Genomic DNA, 22,005 nt, shown 5'->3' on the forward strand with positions numbered 1-22,005 from the left:
AATAAAGTTTTGGCAGCGACTGTCATTTATAGCAAGTTTACGGAGTCTCCAATGGCGAATTGCATGGTTCTGAGGTTACTTTGAAAATCGCCTCGCAAAAAATATAAAATATCGAATTGATCCAAATAAATGTGATATTTGTTACTGGGATATAATTGTCGACTTTCACTGAAAAAATCAGGGAAATCGGTGAAGGTCCGAAAAGTGCCTTATCCGCTGTAACACGGACGCCCTCTTAAATATTGATTTTGTGAGAGCCATGCGTGTGACATTATAACTTAACAGTACACACCAGGTGGTGCTGTGTAGTTTATATAAACTGTGTTCTGTTAATACTCGGTTGTTGTTGCTGTTTAAACAGTGATGTTGGCTATAGGGTTTCGGTCGTTTTTCGGATTTTACTGCTTTAGAAAGTGCAGTTTTGTTTAAGACAATTTATACACCGTTCCTACTGGCGAAGTGAAAAAAGATTAAGTCACTTCTTAACGGTGCAATATAGATTGATCGCCCTGTATTCTAGAACACTTAGTCGGCAATCGACAGCAGGAAGCCTAAAAATACTGTATTTGTCACTCGTTTTCGTTTAAATCGTGCATTATACGAGAGTTGTATGATGATGCACAGAACATTTTTGTTGTTTTTAACGTATGGGCTTTTTGGAATAAGAGCTGGCCTCTTGCAAGAAGTAACCGGTAAGTTTTCCCTTCCGTAATGGATTCGTAAGTTAATTAACAATTTGGGTAAAATTAATTTAGTTCTTCACACGGGAAACACAAGTTTTTGGCTGTGTTTATCGTATGTGTTCATCTTATATTTTTCCTCCAAGGCTTGGTTTTCAACATTTATCTCAGGTATAAATGAAACAGTAACGGAAAATCCATTAATTTTAGTATATAAATTTAATATTCATTTTTTTAAGTATAACGCCAACAGTTGTAACTTTCACACACGTAACAAAACATGACAATTGCTATCTCTGCAGGCTTCAATCTTATTTAAATTCGCAATCAATTGTTATAAGCCAAAATAAATAAAGGTAGAACATTCCCAATAATCAACAAAAACGTCTGGTTTTGCGAACAATTTTCACTTACTTCAAAGTTGATTGTGCTCCGTTTTGACTTTTTTTTCGATTATCGAATAAAAAGAATTGATCAAAAACTCGGTAAGTAACACAATTTTAAGAAAGCGTTCGCATTCATAAAATTAAATACACGTAAGCTAGCCTCAGTTACCTTTATGAATGCAGAATTGGGTAAAAATTTAAAAGCGTTTTTCAAGAGATGATCAAGCTTTGAAAGTGTTTTGGAAACTGTTGCTGGTTCAACCTTCGCTTGCCACAAATTCACAGTTAGTTTTATTGGATTTGTACTTTATTTGTTTAATTCATCCGTCATTTCTTTGGAAGTTGATAAAACTTGATCGAACTGAGTTCACCTTATTTCATTATTAACCGGTTCATTAATGTTTAAACAAATAGAAGAATAAATGAAGAGAAGAACCTCCCAGTTATGAACGCAACCTACGCAGTTGAGAAACGAAAGCCTAAAAATCAGGCTGCCTGGTTTTTCTCAGGCTTTTTTTTGCAACTGCTTAAGTTGCGTTCATAACTGCGAGGTTCTTCTCTTCATTTATTCTTTGTCGGCAGTTCAAATATATGATTTCATATATTCATAATTCCAAATACAAGAATACTGTTTACACAATACTGAGAAAATTCTCGACCGCTTATTGGTAGAGAGCTATGGTCGATAAGAGTGGAGACCATGAAAATGACGAAACCGGTAACGCAGAGAAAAAAAGTTGACTTTTGTCGCGACTTTTTCTAAACCAAATTCCAGCAATTCCCAATTCCCAATTGGCCATTTTTATTGCATTTCCTCTCTTTTTAAAGGTCACCTTGTTAAATGTTAACTGGAATGGCAAAACGGATAATGATGTGGTTAAAAACAACGATGCTTGCCTTAAGAACAACCTTATGAAATCTGATTGCCGGGAATTAACTTCCCTGAGCATGTTATGTTATTTTTATTGATCATATTTTACGTTATTGTTGTTGCTGGAAATAAAATTTATATTTGGTGATTGATTTCGCATTCTAGTTCTATATAGACAGAATTGTTAGAATGATAGAATTGTAATCGACAACCATGTGGCAAAAAGGTCTAAAATCGAGATGTCACCCACATGTATCTAATGACCCTCATAAACAAAATTTACTCAGTCTGATCTTTTAAATTTGAGATGAGGCATTTTTATTTTGTCTGCTTTTACTGCTCTAAAAAAAACAACAACAAAAGGTTGAAATCTGTTCTCAAGTTTACTTCCTGTAGGGTGGGGATTTACAGGCGAGACTCCAGGTTAAAGGTGGTGGATGGATGGATGGATGGATGGATGAATAATCTCTATTTTCACACGGTGCACCGGGGGTTAGGTGTAAAAAAATAGACCACCCCTTTTTTATGGTTCAGTGACTTCCTTAATTCACATTCAAGTATCTGGTCCCCCTTTTGTGCTATAAGTGCACCTACAGTCGTTTTAACATTTTGAGAAGTTTCTAAAGGACTTTCTAGCTGTATATGAGCGGACAATGAAATGTGTGTGGGGGTGCGTAACCAACTGTTTGATTATATTTTCCCAAGCCTTATCCTCAATCTTCATATCTTTCTTTATGTCAAGGGAATTGCAACTTTGATGTGCACATGTGCTTCTGGAAGAACAATTTAAGTTTTATTTTCAAATGGACGCTCAGGAAGTACAGTACTCCTACCGGACTTACAGGACCAAACGCGGATCACACTTCAGGTAACATCCAGGAAAATTAAAAACAAAACAAAACAAAACTGTATTTTTTTACTTAAATATATCACTGCATACATATATACACACAGACACCTACGTGGAAAGAGATATTTTTTCTTAGTTCCATATCTGCAGAGGGACGGTTTGAATTGATGGCCTATTTTGGCCATAGTAACATAATGTTGGACGGGAAACGGAGAGACGGTTTAAAAGTTATGCCAGTCGAAGGCGACCTAACAAACCAACCACATTTTTATGGACCATAGAAACGACGTCATAACATGATCAAAACTCAAGTGAAACCGCGAGCGGGAGGCAAGATGTTTCACTGCAGAGTTTTGAACATTTTATGGCGTCATTTCCAGTCTATGGTCTATAAGACCATATGGCCTATTAGATGGTCTATAAGTTATATGGTCTACGTGGAAAAAATGTTGTCCCGATTTGTTTCTTTTTTCTTTTAAATATCACCGAAACTTCACCGTCATGCTCGTACCGAGGGTCTTCGTTCCATTTGACCAACGGTCGGTAAACGAGCGACCCTGGAAAGTTCTGATTGGAAGTCTGAAAATGTCTGACTTCCGTTTGAATTGCGCATGCCTAGCTTTCAAAATAATGGCCAACGAGCTTTTTGCATGTTTTTGGTGTTTTACTCCGGCAATTTTTCTTGTTTTTAAAGCCAATCAATTTCGATCCTGTAACGGAACTTTCGAGAGCCGCTCGTTTCGTCAAGCGTGCGCAGTAAGGAACTAAGACTCGAGGTACGATATTATTCACCGGTGAATTACGAGGAAAAACGGTGCTCAATTGTGCGCATGCATGGCAGCTCGCAAGATCACTTTTTTTCTGCTTAAGGCAGATGATTTCGTCGGAAATTTTGCTGCAAATATCCAAATTGAATTTTAAAACTTGCTGGTTTCGATTTATTAGAAAAAGTTGACATAATTTCTCAAGTTTTCGGAAAGTCACCTTGCATTGCGTAACAGCAACAGGGTGAAATTTTTATATTTGAACCCTCATCGACAATAGTTCTCGACCAATGCGCGATAATTCTCTCAGTTATAGTAAAATGACGCATACATTTTTTTCCAAATCTAGGGAATGGTATGTACATATATATTGAGACTAATCTTCCACGCCAGCCAGGAGACACTGCGCGACTTGAGAGTCCATGGATGTCTGGACCGCAATGCATGACTTTCTACTATCACATGTTTGGCTCCACGCTGATGAGCTGTGTAGTTATGTACATAAGAACTCGTGATACAAACAAGTTAAAACCGGTTTGGTTGAAGTCCCAGAATCACGGCGACCGCTGGATACAGGGGCAAATAAGCATCAACGAGACTGCAAGTTATCAAGTAAGTAATGAAATGCCTTCAAAGCCAGCTAGTTGATTTGAAAAATAAATTACTTTGATGTGTTCTAGTTTCGCGGGCTTCAAAGTAGACGGATTCAGCTATCGTCTTTACATGCTTGTTGCTACCCAGTTCAGTCCACGTCATGATTGCTTATTTAATTATGCAATTGAGTCGCACAATTGAATCGCAAATATGATCATTTCACTCCCGTTTTACAAGAATTACACTGGCTGCCAGTTAGATGGGCATAGAATTCATTTAAGATTTTGCTTTTAACTTTTGAGGCTTTCGATGGCATGGTGCGAGCTTATATTAGCGATTTAATTAATGTAAGAAAGCACGGACGCTATTCACTGTGCTCTATAAATTCAGGCACGCTTTTATTGCACCCAGCAGGCAAAATGAAAAATCCTTTTGGTGACAGGTCTTTCACTGTATCAAGCCTGCGAGTTATTAGTTCAATTCTTATTTTTAAATCTCGCCTTAAAACATATTTTTTTAAATTAGCTTTTAGCCTTTAGATCTTGTCAATAATATGGATATAATTGGTATATTATAATATTATGAAGTTTTAATATTGTAATGCGCTTTTATTATTTTAATGTTGAAAAGCGCACTATAAATTAATGAATTATTATTATAGTTCGCAAACTAAGAACTTAGCTAAAAACTGAACTAAAAACTAAGCAAAGTAAAATGTTTGAGCACAATTATTAATTAAGGATGGGGTACATTGCCACACATCATTTTTGTCATGGCAAGAAAATTAAAAGGTGAGAAACATCTGTACATATCTGTATTCTTTGGATTAATTTTCGTGGCACCTTAATGATGCGCGAAAATAAGGCGAAACTGAAACTCACGTGAAAAGTAGTGGAGTAGGGTACACTTGCACATGGTGACACGGCCGAAAAGCGCTGATGATATTTATCTAGTCAGAACATAATATATTTGCACTCAAATCGACCTGCAACGTGCACGTGAGGACTCTGTATTTATTACTAGTTTATTACGTCCCTTTTCTAGATAATTATCGACGGAGTTAGAGGCAACACTCATCTTGGAGATGCAGCATTAGACGACTTTTCGTTTCAAAGAGGAACTTGCCAACAAACAGGTATTAACAAAATTAACATCAACCGAATTTCTTTTTTTAATGGTAAAAAGGCAACCTTTGTTTGTGATCAACTTTGGTAAACTACCAATGTTGTACGCGCACGCGTCGTAAGGCTGACTTCTTGATTCACTTACAGACTAGAGATGAACTCTCCTTTAAAGTTTCTAGCTTTCGAGTTTTAACTATATTACTGCTCTTCTGTCACAAGTGACAGATGAAAATGTCTTTTGAAGGCCTCGGTGCATTTGTCATTACTGGGATGTTTCTTTTGCAGGAGAAACAACCTACTACGTGTCTTCATACAAGGGCAAAGACTTCCGAATATCCACTCAGCCCGCCGAACACAGTCTCTACTCTAAAGAATTCCAATTCACTCTCGAACATCCACGAGGAAATCCGAATGAGCCACCATACTTTATCTACTCTAAAGCGCCCAAAGGACAAAGCTTTGTTACTTCAAAGTTGGATCTTTTTGACTATACAAACTTTTCCTTAGATGTTGTTGTCCTGAATAACGAGAGCGTGGGACGCAATTCCAGCAGGATTTATTTTTTTGACAGAAGTAATTATGGACCAATGATCAGCCTTGATGATCACGGAAATGCGAATTGTTGCAAGGGAAATCTGGATTTCTCTTTTTATGCTTACAATGTTACTGAAACAGGTAAAAGACCTAAAAAGTGTAGCTTTGCATTTGTGATAATTTTTTTAAGCTGTACTGTTAAAATTTGGGGATGGTTTTTTGCAGAGCGTTGTGTAAAACGTTGGCCAAGTTCACAAATCCAAACAATCGAACATGACAGAGTTATAATAAATACACTTTTTTGTTTGCAGGTACTCGTTCAATTTCTGGATGCGAGCCTGGTTGGTTTAAAGCCAGCAAATGGTGCTATTTGTTTCATTTCCAATCAACTCGGATATGGGGCAACGCGCGAAATGCCTGCCACAGATTAGGCGCTAATCTTGCCGTTGTCAACAATGCGGCAACAATGGAATTTCTAGCCAAGCAGAGGAGAGAAATGAAGCACGATGACCGCGATTTGTATCTTGGGTTAAGCAGCAAGTTAAGCTGGATCTGGTTTGACGGCGAAAATGTGTCGAATAAAGATAACATTTGGGGTCCAAGCCAACCTGACGGAGAGGGAAAATGCGGCTCGTTCTCGAACTGGCATGGCTATGGATGGCGTTGGAATGATCAAAGCTGCACCAGCCAGGAATCCCGTCATGGATATATCTGTGAACAGCCGCTAGGTATGCTGCGACAAATCTTCTTGGTGTCAACCAGGTTTTGTTTTCTGCATCATCAAGAAAAACACGCTTTGAACACGTTTATAATTTTTTTCAAAGTTAAATGAAATCGGCATCCTAAAAAATACCCTGTTTTGGCATGAAAACGAGCGCTTTAAAATCTTCCCAACAAAATAGTTTGTGAACTTTAATTTACTTGGAAAATGTCAAGAAGCCATTAGGATGTGAGGATGACTAACGATTGGGAGAAAGGAAAGTGATAACAATGACAAAAAAATAACATACTCGATACAACTTTTATCATATCATTTTTGAATTTGTCAAAAATTGTGACAATGAACTCGCTTTAATTACGGTTTTTAACCACGAACAGCTAATAATTCTCCATTAATTACATTGTTGTTTCTATCCCAAGCTGTTCCTCTGCCCGTGGCTCTCTTTTCGCTGAGTGGCACCAATGGAACTGTGGATATGAGTCCAAATGGAGCCACCAAGGCTGTGTCTAATAACATCGCATTTGCACCAGGCCCTTTTGGAAATCCAAATAGCTCCTTCTTCTTTAGCGGTGAAGAAAGTAGCTATATGGAACTAAACAACACTGGAGAACTTGATACAAGGTTCTCAATCAGTGTCTTTGCATGGGTGTATCTTGACAACAATGGTGGCCCGATCATATTCAACTACGGCTGCTCGATGATGGTTTTTCGTTCAACCTTAGGAATTGAAGTCCGATATATGGACAGAAAGACTTCCAAGAGTTACCTGCTATATAAGGAGAACGCTCTCGAAGCAAACGCTTGGAATTTTATTGGAGCTACCTATGATTACCACAGAGGTCTTGCAACTGTTTGTGTCAACGATAGTATTGTCATACAGAGGTCTATCAGAGCAACAATGGAACTAGCAACTCAGTCTGTTGTTGAAGTTGGTACTTCGAGAAACCAGAACACGCATTTCCGCGGCAGAATTTCGTGTTTACAATTTTATGATCAGGCGCTTTCAATGGACCAAATAATGAAGGTTAAGGAAAGGTGTAATCAAACCAGTAAGTATATTGAACAAATTTCTTGACGGTAAGAACAGCCAATGGATTGTAGTGTCTGAGGCCTTGTTCTTAACCTTAAATAATCAGTCAGTGCGTCAGTAAGAGTACGTTATGTAGTTATAGATGCCCTCAGCTAGTTTAAAGAACAGCCCCCTGCATTTAGTTAAGAGTACTCTTCTAATTTGATCCGTGTATGTACATCCATGGCTCGATGAACGAGGTGGAGAGTGGAAGGGGGGTGGGGGGGTGGGGGGTGGGGAGGAAAGATGTACTACAAAATGTCAAAAATAAGTTATTGTCATCAATATTTAATTTTTACCTTTCGATGTTGATTAGGAGATTTTGGAGGTACCTCAAGACACCATTGGCCTAGCCCTTCATACGCATACCGTATTTATTCGATTTAGCGCCCGGGCGCTTTTTAAATTTTTGGACCTTGAGAGTGGGAGCTTACTCGAGGTGGGCGTTTTTTCGAGGCTGGGCGCTTATTAAATTTTCACCATTTTTAGAAATTACTACGTTTATTTTGCAAGGAAACAATATATAATAACAAAACGTGAAGATGTCCAAAGCTGCAACTGTTCATTGAAACTTTCTGTAAAATATTAAGAAAACTCGGTCTTTTGGGTAGTCTCTTGGTAGTACTACGCCAATTTCAATCTCAATTTCAATAGTAATGAATACTTCTGTTGTGCACATTAGTTTTTGTAGAGGGGTGGCGGTGGGCGCCTATTCGAGGCTGGGCGCTAATTAAATTTTCCTACCTACAGGGCTGGCGCTTATTCGAGGTAGGCGCTAATTCGACCAAAGTCCCTTAGCGCAACCAAGAACAAAGGGACTATTGTTTAGTGCTTAATCCAAAAAGTTGAAACACAACAATAGACCATTTCTTGATACGCGAGGTTGGGCGCTTAATCGAATAAATACGGTATGCCCATTTTACTTGATAAAGTATTGCAATAGAAAGCTGGGCATTATTTTGTTTTTTCGCAGCGCCTTTGACATGCGCTCCGAACTTTTTCCCTTTCCATGGTGGTTGCTTCTCCGTCAATACCAAGATTTCCCTAAACTGGCAACAAGCGTTGGCGCAGTGCAATCTTGAAGGAGGTACCTTGGCCAAGATATCTCGGGAAGGTCTGAGATTTTCATTTTCCGAGATGTTAGCAGGAATGACACCGATACCATACAACTTGCACATTGGTCTGTTGGCCCAAGATGATTGGATGTGGATAGATGGCAGCCCGTTGAATGGCTCTTTGTGGGAACCAGGAAATCCAACCGCTTTCGATGAAATCCAGAGCTGTGCTATTTTATCGGCTGGTTCATCGAGGATAAAGAATGTTAACTGTGGGTCAAGAAAGTACCCTTTGTGCCAGAAGCAACCCGGTAGGTTTCAATGAACTATTTTGAAGGCAAATTTTATTGTCATTTTCTTAGGTGTGCAAAAAAAAAGGAAACATTCATCGGTTGGCTCGGTTCATTTTCAAGCTATCGTGTCAATATTGTCAAAAGTGAACAGATTGTCACCCGAAATATCTTAACAGTGGTAGCTTTAGCAACTGATATCAAGTGTCATCGCTTATCTCTAACGCGACACAGCAGTTCTTTGCAAATTTTCCAATCCCCACCCGACTCAGAATTGTACTGCTGCAACGTAATTTAGTTCGTAGTTACATAGTATACTAATTACATTACCCATTTGTTTTACTTTACTTACATCAGTGAATTCATTGTTACACCGGAGTTTGACACAAAGTTCAAGTGTTCTGTTGCCTTATCATCCCTCTCTGGCCATTGATAGATCTTACACTACTTGCTTTCGTTCACTGAAGGTAAGAACACAAATGGTTTTCTATCTGGCTTTATGTTTTGATAACTTTAAAGCTTACTGGGTCCTGGTAAAACGTGAGTAAATAAAACAGTCGTAAAAGCATTTGATCTTGATAACTTCAGTCTATTTCTGCCGCATGAGACATGTCTACTCACAAACATCGTCATCATAATTATTCTTGACCATTCTCTTTATTTTACTTCTTCTGGACTGTAACAGCTGTATTTTGAAATAATTTAGTTTCGTTCTCGTCTTTACTATCTAAATCCTTGCCAGCGCAAATTTCCTAACAAACCCTATCAAACCCTATCAATCAAGCATGTTCACGGGAACCCATTTCAATTTTTACAATTAAAACAGCCAAAATACCTTTTCCTCAAAATGTGTATTATCAGTCCCTTTTGAACAAGGCCATTGGTGGCTCTATACTGAATTCTTATTATTCTGCGTAAACAAAAAATGTCACCAAAGCAAGAAGATTTAAGAAAAGATTTAAGAAAAGAAAGATTTAAAAAAAGAAAAGCTTTAAACGACCTTAAGAAGGATCAGTCAAGAGTCATTATGAAAGCTGACAAAGGAAACTGCTTTGTCGTCATGGATAGATCAGACTACGACAACAAACTGGAAACTTTACTCAATGATAGATCCACCTATGAACTAGTTTCCACGTCTCCTTTCCGTCGAATTGAGCGTGAACTGAACGCCATGTTACTCTCCCTAAAGAGACAACAAAAGATAGATGAATCAACCTATCGTAAACTTCACTCAACCGATGGCACACCACCAGCGATTCGCGGTTCTGTTAAACACCACAAAGAAGGGAACCCTCTGAGACCCATCGTCACCTGCATCGGCTCAGCTCTCTACAACACGTCCAAATTTTTAACAGATATTCTATCTCCGCTTCAAGATCGTAACGGATATTCTGTTGCCAATTCCTAACAGTTTTCCAAAGAAGTATCTGACATCAAGATTGATCACATTGACGAGAATGAAGTCCTGGTTTCTTTTGATGTCGTATCTTTGTTCACCGCGATCCCTGTTGATAAAGCATGTATTTATATATACTTGAACAAGACGCCTCTCTTTCATCGAGAACAAATTTGGACATCAGTGACATAATATCACTCCTCCAATTTACCCTTTCCAACAATTATTTTATGTTCAGCGACAAAATCTATAAACAAGTACACGGGTGTGCAATGGGCAGTCCAATTAGCCCTGTTGTGGCCAATCTCTGTATGGAAGAGATCGAGGAAAGTGCGATTAACAGTTCATCCGTTCCTCCTAAAATCTGGAAACGGTATGTCGACGACAGCTTCTGCATCATCAAAAAAGACCATGTGTTAGCTTTCCATGACACATTAAATTCAATCGACGCTAATATTTCTTTCACCATCGAAACTGAATGTGATGGAAAGATCTCTTTTCCCGACACCTTGGTCACCCGGAGAAATTGTGCCATCGCTGTTGATGTTTATAGAAAGCCCACGCACACAGACAGATATCTACATTATAATTCTCACCATGATAATAAACACAAGACCAGCACGGCGGCAACTCTTTTACACAGAGCCCTTAATCTACCCAACTCTTCCGAAGGAAATCAACGAGAACTTAACCGAGTTCATTCAGCACTTGAATCTAATGGTTACCCATCGAAGTTCATTAAAAACATCCAGTCTAACAAAACCCGACCCTCGACAGTGTTGTCCCCGGAGCCTGTTGGAACATTTTTCAAGATGGTTGAGGCGCCCGAATCACACAAGTCATTCGCCTCTCTACCATACATTAAAGGCGTAACAGAACCTCTGACTCGTGTTCTAAAAAAGCACGATATCATATTAGTAAACAAACCACTGACCACCCTCCAACAACAGTTCCCGGCCCCAAAATTTCGACCTTCTTTGGAATCGCAGACAAATGTTGTCTATAAAATCCCTTGTGCTGAGTGTTCATGGTGTTACATTGGTGAAACGGGCAGAGCCTTCAACACCAGGAAAGAAGAACACCTAAGAAATGTTAAAACCGCGGCAAAAGGTTCGAGAATCGCCAATCACGTCTGGTCTAATAATCACGCGATTGACTTTGAAAATGCATCTGTCATTGACAAAGGCGGCTTTAGAACAAGAAAAACATTGGAAGTGTGGCATTCCAAACTAACTCCCAATGCGGATAACAATTCTTGTCCTCTACCTGGACAGTACAACATTCTTTTTAACAAATATTCTTAGTTATTAGCATTTTTATTTCTCACCTTCACACTCGGAATATTTTATCTTTTTACATTTTTACCCGTCGAAGGCTGTAGTTCAAACAGCCGAAAGCTTGTATTTTTAAAGTTTTTAAGCCAGAGATCGTTTTCAAAATTTTATAATATGTTTTATCCTGGCTGCGGTCCTTCAATATTTTCAAGTAGATTTAAGTTTCTCTTTTTTGATCTTAAAAAGTCAAACAGAGATTTCGTCTGGTTTGTGGCTATGATTTGAAAAATTTGGGGATTTTTTTTTTTGCAATGATTCGTTTTTTAGGCCTTTTTAATGCCTTTCATTCAGGAGTTCAACCCTTGGTGGAAAGTCACCCTTGAGAAACCACTGTATGTTGAATCTGTGGATATTACCGATAAAGTCGATTGCTGTTCACGTGACAGTGGCACGATCAACGTCACTGTGTCCACCAGTCAAACCGGTTCAAACCCAACATGTACAGGAACACTGCAATATGGCAAAACTCAGGATTACAAAGTACAATGTTCTCCACCGGCGCGCGGACGTTACGTAACAGTCACGTTGACTGGGAATAATGTCACTCTAGTTCTCTGCCAGGTTGTAGTAAGAACAGTTGGTAAGTTATCTAGTTACATTCTACGTTATTCCTAACTGTCGCACTTCAACTTATGCGACATATGCGGCAAGAAGACGTTTTGAAAACTTTGGGTTGATAAGTCTATTTTTTGAACGCTGAGAGATTTGAAAACATCTATCATTATACATGAATTCTGTATTTGTTCTTGAGCTACTCGATGTTCATTTTCTGCTACTGGGCATGAAGACCTGTCCCCATGTTCTCATTCTTATCCATCGTAAGCCTCCAGTATCCGTATTATATATAACGTGTGTGTTTGAAGCGTTAATTAAGGGGCATTAATAAGTCCTTTGATGTACTTGTGGGGGTTGTTTGGTTTGCACTTTATATGTCGCTTTTCCGAGAGATTTTTAGTTGAACCTTTTAGTTGGTTCTTTGTAAAGATTTAAGAGCCATAAACTGAAGTAGAGAGGCTGAAGAAGCCTTTTAAACTTTGGTTGCTTCATGTTAAAACCACATCAAAGTTTCGAAATGAACATTCAAGGAAGCAATGCACGACCAATAATTAAAAAAAAGCGTGTGATTGAAAATGATGAGTACGTAATGAAAGAAAAAGAAGATAACGCCAAAGAATTCGAATTGTTAAAAACAGTTTTTTTCATATTTTATTTGTTGTAGAGTTCGTTGGAGACACTCACGGAGTTTTACGTGAGGGGTGGTATGGCGTAAATTACGACTCCAAAACAGCGCCAACTATGCGTGAAAATCCGGCCTTTAATCGTCCAGTTGGAAGCCAGATCATTCTGCGAGATTTTGATGCACCGGCCAATGTGGTGAATTACTACATACAAAGATTGACAAGCTACTTGCAGGTAGAATGATATTTCAACTTTAAATTTTTAGTGCTATAGAGTTGTATGTGTCCGTCGTAATCTTCAGGATCATTTCGGTTAAGGATAAATATAGTAAATAACTGCCATTACAGATTTGAAACAGCCACAATGTGAATTTGAGCGTCAGCCCTTCTTGAAATTAAAGCAAATCGATGAATTTAAGAAACAATTAAATCGATTAATTCTGTCCAAATTGTTTTTCCTTTTATGCCGAGATAGGCAGAATCAGGCTTTTGTTTCCGTTTCCTTATCACGAACATATGTGAGCTTGAGAAACGTTTCTTTATGAATTTATTTCACGTAAACAATATACATATCACTACTTATTAAATATCGATTTTTAGGTTCATGAAAGCGGCAATTATACATTTTACATGTCGTGTGATGATTTGTGCGAGTTGTGGAAGCATGATGTAAATGTCATTGAAGAAAAGGACATGAAAACTAAGGAAAGGGTAACCAAGCAACCAATCATAACCGTTAAGAGATCTACTTTGTATCGTCAATGGAACAGGTGAGCGCCATACGAATGCATTACACCGAGGGTGTTAACACTAATAATACTAATCATAAAAATAACGATAACGATAACGATAACGACGACAATAATAATGACAATAAATATAAGCAGAATTTCAGAGGTGATTATAAGAATTGGAGCATTCTGATTGGTCGAGAAACTCGGCTTATGAGGCTAAAATCACCCCGCGAGAGGTGATTATAGCATTTGATGACTTGGTTACAACTCATGCCAGCTTTGACATACAACCAAGTAAACATGGATTTTTAGAACATTGGGAATTTTGCAAGTGACTTCCGAGACGTTTGGACTAAAAATAGTTTCAAGAGATGGTTCTCAAGGCATTAAAATTGATCGAAAATACGGTGGTTTTGGAGATTGTACACGGCCATGAGAAACTCAATCAGATCGATTGAGTGAAAATTATTTAGTTCTTCTGACAGGAGCTACTCATTTAGAGAGGATTCGCACATTTGCTAAGAAGCCACAAACAATTTAGCAAAGGTACCATATATTTATCTTTCTCGTAGTGTAAATTCTTATTTTAATCGATGAATAAACTGGTTTAAACCGTATGCAAGGGAGAACTTGTGTTTGATATTTTCTTGTTTTCTATTGTTATTTTTCAGTTCTTGATAATCACCTCTGAAAATTATACTAAAACAATTATTCGCCTCAGGCTCAGTGATTATTGTTGAATAATATTAATCCCCTCGACTTTGTATCTGGGGTTATTCAACAATAATCACGAACTTCGCCTTCGGCGAATAATTGTTAAATATATAATGGCGAAGTCTACATCCGAAAGTGCTTACAGAAAGGCCTTCAATTAAGATACTAAATGTAAATATCCTTTATATCTACTCCAAATTAGCAAATTTTGTTTCGATTTTCTTTCCAGTAACCGTAAAAGCTCCATTAAGTTCCACCCCCCCCCCCCCCACCTCCCCACCCCCTCCTCCTCTTTCTTACTAGTATGTTTCTTCTGAAAGTTTAATTTCTGCTATAAGCGCCCTCCGTAATGAACGCTCCTAATTGTATGTGTTTTAAAATGGACCGACCCGCAGATTGGAACGTCCCCGACCCTTTAATTGGCGAGTTCCTCCTCCAGTAGTTGGAATGATCTTTTTTCGTGTATTGCTTTTGAAGGTACCCAGAGCAAATGTCCCAACCGATCTTTCTCGACAAATGTCGACTTTACCAAATGGAAGCCTTTATGAGGGAAGAAGCTAGCGACGACCACATATCTGTGGGCATGCGCACACCAAGTGGAGAATATGAACGCCCTATTTCAGGAGAAAGACTTTTTTGGACTAAACCAGGTAACTAACTCGCTAACAGGCTATATACATTTGCTTTGATCTGATGATGGAGGGAAATGGATAGTAGAAAGTCTGAGCACTCCCAGTAAGATGAATTTGTCGTTCACGTGTTGATTGAAATTATAATTTGTTTTAAAACGTTAAGGGTAATAACGTAATTTGAGCATAAAGTAACCCTGGTGAAAATATACCCATAGTTTAGGTATAAGTTGACCGTGGTTAAAATATACTCGTAATTTGGCTATAAAGTAACCATGGGTAAAATTAACCCATAACTTGGATACCGTATAAAGTTACTATAGTTAAAATACACCTTCTGTAGTTAAAATACTCACTCGTGCGAAACGTAATTTTAAACTTTGATTGACGGAAATTTTGGAAACGTTTCCGCGGGCGATTTGATTTGAAAAATCGTGTATCAATGCTAACGGTGGCAATTCTATTTATGAAAAGCATCAAACTGAGCAAAATGTCTTTGCACAAGTTCGACTTTCGTGTATACAACTTGGCCCTGTTATCGAAGAAGAGATTACCATCTGGCTGAAGAGTATGCAAAGACGGCTGAAAGGACAGATGAGAGCCCGAGATCCTTGGGCAATAATCTTCACACGAGACTTGCCTCAAATGATTAATATTTCAAATATTTCATGGAAGTTGTACGAAAAGCACAATCTACTTTCGGTGTGTCTTCCACAGAAACTGGGATCACAGATGTAATTTCATATACAAAACAGAACAGACTGTTAAGAGATTTTGCCAGACTGTGCGACACTGAAAAGAATCAATCGAGATTTATTTTTCCAAAGGAATCAAAGTGCCCAGGGGAAATGCTAAAGTTATAGTGAGTGTGGATAAGCCTTTTACTATCTCTTATTTGAAGAAGAAACAACAGGTTATGCTGAAATGCCACTACAACTTCACAAATCAATACGGATACACATTTGAAAGTTAACAGTACAATGTATGAAGTACATGTAATTCACATGAAGTGAATCACATGAGTGAAGTTGGACATCTTAGTTGATATTGTTAAACAGGGAAAACTAGAGTTGAAGTTTTATGTCTTTTTATATTACTTGACTAATCGTGTTTTTTTGGGGGAGTGGTGTTTGACCATCTTTATAGGGAAAATCTTAAAATCCCACATCCCCCAACACCCCCCCCCCCCCATTACCACCACCACCACCATCACCACCCCCCTTTGGGCTTAACATTGTGAATTACTTATTTTGTATTTGTATAAAGCTTGCTGTTTAATAAGTGACTTGATCTGGACATTGAATAATGGGACAACTTGAACATTGGGGCAACCTTCACAGACACATATTTATAACTGCAGTGGCTATCATGCATTTTTTCTGTGTTGGAAGGGGGGAGTACAAGCAGAAAAACATAATCATTAACTGTATGAATTTGCTTGTACGTCCGAGGGTTAACATGTAGACAAAAGAATAATGTTTTTTATTTTTATTTTTAATAATTATTTTTTATTGATATTGCTATCTACCCTATTCTATTGTTTAATATTGTGGAGTTTGGGATCTCAGCGGCTTTTGAATTCTTAATAGGAACACGCCAATTAGAGGTGACACTGCAGGACCACAAAACGTTGTTATCTGCCTTTGTTGGGTCAAAGCTGCATATTCCAGGTTAGTTCCGGTAATAAGAGACCTTTTAAAAGCCTGGTTTTCACTAGCGACGCAAGCACAAGCGCAAACACAAGCGCGATCACGCAAAATTTTGACCTTTGTGCTAGTGCTTGCCGCAAGCACAAGAATAAGCATTCAAATGCAATGCACTTGTGCTTTTGCTTGAGTCGAAGCCTTTTTCGCGGAGAAATAAGAGCTGTTATCCTTGCGGTTGTGCTTGCGCTTGTGCTTGCGTCGCTAGTAAAAACCAGGCTTTACGCAAAACCCAGCAACGGCAACGGCAACGGCAACGTCAACGGCAACGAGAACGTCGCCAGACAAAAACGTGAACCACGAACGGAACGTGAGTTGTTCATGTTCTAGTTTGAATGTTACAATACGTTTAGCTAGAGACTAGTTCTGACACCGATAGACATGCAGTAAATAAATTTAGATAATAAAGAGAGTCCTAAGAGAAATATAAATTCCTTTTTTTAAATCAAAGTTGTCATCTGCGTTGCTGTTGCGTAAGGTCTTTATATCTTTATTAAATAACATAGCTTGTAACTAGGAATCATTTATAAACGGTCGACGATCGGAAAAGTTAAATATCTTCGGAACATCTCAATAGCTGCAAAACATCAAACCTCAGTAGATGCTTTAAGGTCGCGCGGGACCCTTGCTCATTAATAAATTCATTAGCCAAATTTCTTGACGGAGTGCTATCTTGTATAGCTTTAATTCACTACTTTTTGAACATCGATTCCTCTAACATTTAACAAGGATATTCGGGGATGATGGAATTACATCATGATTGTCCTTTTACTGAGAGATGACCGTTGTCTGTGATGTTACAAGCCCTTAAAAGTTTAACTGCAGATAATGCGATTTTGTGTCCAAGTTTTCAGCTAGAACAGCGCACCAAATTAAATGATTGTATAGCTTAGTGATAAATCATAACCTCTTTTGTGCTACCACTAGAACGAAATTTCGATTTCAAAAACTGCTACAAGTTAATTGCTTCTAAGAGAGCAAAAATGTGAAATCTAAAATTTGAAACGTGCTATCTTCATTTTGAGAAGGAAATTTAAAAATTCGCTCTAGTCATAGCACAATATAGTACACCAAGTTTATGTTCCTCGTGAATCAACTCTTGAAATTGTATATCAACGGAGAAAACTTGGACACAAATTTGCAGGTTTTGAGGCTTCCGAAGACCTTCCGAGTCAATGTTTACAACAACGTTTGATATATTCAAAGCTGTGAATCTAATTATGATAATTCCCTATGTTCCAGCGCACGTGCACAAAGCTGAGAACAATTACTAGTAATTACTTGTACAAAAGAGTTTAAAAACAAACATTCTCATGAATATTTCGTTTGTTGTCGGCTTCAGTCGTCCGGCAGTTCGTGCATACTCTTTAAATAAATACATACAAATGATTGCAAGGGTCCTGCGCGACCTTAATACAGATCAAAAAGTAATTTTTTTAAATTGTGTGTATTTAGAAAGTATGGCTTCCAAAAACAATTCATTTTTCTGTCGCTCTTTAGATACAGAGAAACGTTCTTCTCCTTCCAAACAGGTTTTTATCGGTTCTGTTGTGAGGGTATGTATTGCCCAGATTGTCCGTTAGAACTGAATATCTCAACCCTTGGACAATATGTATCAGTGAATTCCGCACTTAACTTGTCCTGTGTGAACACATCATTCATGGCTGCTTTTAACACGGACAGACAACTAGGAAATTTTACAGTAAAGGTCAGTTGAATACTTCTATTCCAGCAGTGAGTAATTCATAACTTCCCTTTGCCGCAATTTATGTAGTAAATTCACTCGGTGTGATCATGAAAATTTATGCCTTGATCATCTGGAATAACATATTGATTTTATTAAACTTTTATTATGGGAAATTCATCACGGACGTTCTTTAACAGGTCAGTTATTCGTTTACGAAAGTCTCAGAGCACACTGTGTACCAAAGAATCTTGGGACATATTCATCTTCAAGGTAAACGCCGTTTTTCTGTTACTTTTTTTTCGTCAGAAACATGGAAACGTTCACGCCGGCAACCAATTTTTCCGTCTTCCAATGCAACGTCATACAGTCTTATTCTAACGTAATGGGATATATCTCCTTATAAATTATAAGTTTACACCACGTAGACATGCGAACAACCTACATTTTCACTGGGTTACTCCACCGGTTTTATGAATATTAATATACATATACGATAGCCCACTGAACCAGCACAATAATGCACTCTGCAATAAAAATTAAACATCGTACCATTGGAAATTTACATAGTAGATGTAGCTTTAATAAACAAAAAGAAAACAACCTGTACTTAATTGCTCAGTTTATTTCCTTATCAGCCGCGGTACTAAAAGAATGCTATTTTGAGTCCGGATTTTGTGGTTGGACCAGTCTTGGTGACAAAAACAAGTGGATGCTCTCTTCAGACAAAACCTTCATCAAATACCCAGGTGGGTTAACACAACACATGCGAGAAACATTCATATATTAATCCTATTCTTCCTTTGAACTTCATATCAGAAGTTATATGACTTGCACCATGAAATATTCTTCTTTATTGTTCCGCCCAATCTTTTTGTTTTCACCAATTTTACGGCGGTTTTTGCTTATTTCTCAATATTTGACTGTCTGGGGGTTAATTTGGCCTTTTATAGTTGTTTTGCACTTATGTCCATGAAATCTTAGTCCAAACAGAATGGATGAAATTGCATAAGTCAGTAGCTGGTTTCACCAAATGAGATTTTAAATAAAAATCTCATTTGGAAAAAAAATGGTCAGTTTGTTAAACATATAATAGTCTTCTCGAGACTTTCTTTAGAGAAATCATTAAAACAATCTCCCTGTATAAGAAATGATTGCCTAACCAGCTGAAGACCAGCTTAAGGAGCGGCTGTAAGGAAGGTTTAATTCATAGATTTTTTCAGGTAAGATTCGAAAGCAGGAAGCCTAGATCTAGAGCCTGCTTGAATGAGAACAGAGATTTCTACACATTAATACTAATTTGACGAAATGAACTAATTTTTTCAGCTCATTTTGCCTACATTGATGAGCCCTACAAAGCAAAATTGGAAAGTCCCTTGTTATCATGGAAACCATTATATCAATCCCTTGGCTTGTGTTTGCGGTTTAATTACCTCATGCCTCTATTTAAGTCGGAGTCGACATTAAAGGTTTTCGTTCAAGAACCAGAACGAGAAAATCCGTCATTAATATGGCAGTTGGCTGGATACCACGGTGCAGAATGGTCAGCAGCTAAGGTGGCTTGGCCCGGTGCCAAGGGAATTCAGGTTAGAGCAAACTTAAACGACTTTCCGTTAACATTATGTGGATATTCCATCTAAAAGCGAAATACAAGTATAAAAAGATGTATTCGTTTTCATTTCAGATTATTTTTGAGGGAGAAGGCTTCCTGGATAACGGGATCAACGTGGCAATCGATGACGTCATTGTCTCGACCGAGAACTGCACCTTGAGACCTTACTTTGCTCAACCAGGTGATTTTTTCCTTCCATGGTTTGTTCCCGTGAACTAAGAGAGATTAAAGGAGTTACGTCACGGGGATTTCGCAGATTTTTGGTCTATACTGTTTTAAAATTAAAGGGAGGGAACTTTACCCATCAAAAGCATTATCTTTGAACACCTAAAGGAAGACATAACCTCAATTTGAGAATAGAAATCAAACTACGGCTAAAAATATCGATTTTTTAAAAGACGCGCGGTAACAACTTGAAAGATTAAGCCTTAATCTTTCAATTTGCAATCCGTTTCCATCCGAGCCATTCGTAGCCAAAGACGCAGCTAAACAATTTCAGTGCTCTAATATAGAAACTTTTAATAAAACTGGACCATTTTTTTAGCTTTCCTACGACATAAATTTAAATTTTGGCTGTTTACAATTCTGGTAAAATCCGTGACAAAGCCCCTTTAAAGGGTTTATCTCGGTGTTTAGGAAAACAGGAAAACACACACTTACTGAAGAATGATTTGTTGTCAGTGACTATGTCAAAACAAAACAAGCCATCGAACAGCATATAAATGCAAAAATAAAAAAAATAAGAAGGTGCCAATTTCTAAATCAAAGTGTACATTTTAGGCCTTTCCGATGAAATGTCCCATGTAGATTAAGGCTACTTTTCACTCCAGATCGATAAAAAAAAGTGCACTTTGTAACCCAAAATGTACAGTGTTGGCCATTTTGGTGAAATGCCACAACGTGAATTGAGCGTTATGTTCACTCCACATCCATAGGAATCGAATAAGAAAGTTCCCCTTTGTAACTCAAAATGCACCTAAATGACTTTTCTGATGAAATGCCACCACGTAGTTTAAGCCTAATTTTCACTCAAGATCCTCAAAAAAGTGCCAGCTTTTAACTCAAAATGTTCAGTTTTGGTCATCCTCGTGAGCCTTATGTTTACTCCAGATCCATGAGATTCGAGTGTGAAAGTGTCAGTTTGTAACTCAACATGTACAGGTTTGGCCTTTCTGGTGAAATGCCACCACGTGGATTGAGCCGAATGTTCACTCCAGGTCCATGAGAATCGAATAAGAAAGTGCCACTTTGTAACTGAAATACCTTTTATGCACACTTTTCAATGCAATGCATGCAGGAAAATGGACCATACAAAAATTCTTAAAATTCAATTTTACAGTACTGTACGCCACTCGATAAAGTTTTTTTAATTTAGGACGACTTTTTGACGACATTTTGACGGCTTCTGTTTCAACACCAACCAAAATGCAAGAAATGGAGATGGCAGAGTTAACAGTAATCATAGAACAAACTTGGAACTTGTCGATTCCGCCCATCACAGTTTTTTGTACTTTGATTGGCAAGCTCAAATGCAGGCCATCAGAAAGTTGAAAACAAGATGTCAAAAAGTTTGTATAGTGTGATCGTTCATGTTTGAGAACTTCTGAAAAGAACTGTTGTTGGTGACTGACGTTTCGATAACCTGAGCGGAAGTCATCTTCAAGTCAAGATGCCAAAAAGTTGTCAAAATTTGTCCAGTGCCAACAGGACGGCGCGCTTCACTGTAACCACAGAAAACGCAGAACGCAAACAAACATTTCTGGAAAAAATGGCTAATCAATTTTCTGAGGTTCTTAGGTTTCAGTTGCGGCAGTAACCAGTTTACATGTAAAAATGGCGAGTGCGTCAAGAGGAATTTGCAGTGTGATGGCGACTTTGCGTGTAAAGATGGTTCAGACGAGGACAATTGTGAATGTTCTTCAAGGGAATTTCTGTGTCAAGAGCAAGGAAAATGCCTCCTAGCACCAGAAGTGTGTGACGGAACAAATGACTGTTTAAACGGAGATGACGAAAAGAATTGCCGTAAGTTGGCCCACCCTTTACCACTCTTCACCCAAACGTGTCAACTTCTTTGATGAGCATT

General features: G+C 38.1%; 1 protein-coding gene across 1 annotated transcript in view; it reads left to right on the forward strand.

Annotated features, from left to right (window-relative positions):
• Positions 1-360: 360 nt before the first annotated feature.
• LOC144632740 (uncharacterized) overlaps positions 361-22,005 on the forward strand; it is a 61,720-nt gene continuing 40,075 nt past the window's right edge. Inside the window, 20 exon segments of the mRNA XM_078491495.1 lie at positions 361-692; positions 2,680-2,805; positions 3,901-4,163; positions 5,190-5,280; positions 5,555-5,944; positions 6,115-6,531; positions 6,944-7,573; positions 8,567-8,959; positions 9,296-9,405; positions 11,960-12,248; positions 12,888-13,081; positions 13,447-13,616; positions 14,772-14,944; positions 16,513-16,593; positions 18,159-18,334; positions 18,511-18,583; positions 18,949-19,059; positions 19,637-19,896; positions 19,995-20,103; positions 21,720-21,944. Coding sequence (XP_078347621.1) covers positions 611-692; positions 2,680-2,805; positions 3,901-4,163; positions 5,190-5,280; positions 5,555-5,944; positions 6,115-6,531; positions 6,944-7,573; positions 8,567-8,959; positions 9,296-9,405; positions 11,960-12,248; positions 12,888-13,081; positions 13,447-13,616; positions 14,772-14,944; positions 16,513-16,593; positions 18,159-18,334; positions 18,511-18,583; positions 18,949-19,059; positions 19,637-19,896; positions 19,995-20,103; positions 21,720-21,944 — 4,363 coding nt within the window. The 5' untranslated portion in view covers positions 361-610.

This window comes from Oculina patagonica, chromosome 1 (genome assembly GCF_052425735.1).
Source record: "Oculina patagonica isolate OP01 chromosome 1, crgOcupat, whole genome shotgun sequence".
Classification (NCBI taxonomy): Eukaryota; Metazoa; Cnidaria; class Anthozoa; order Scleractinia; family Oculinidae; genus Oculina; species Oculina patagonica.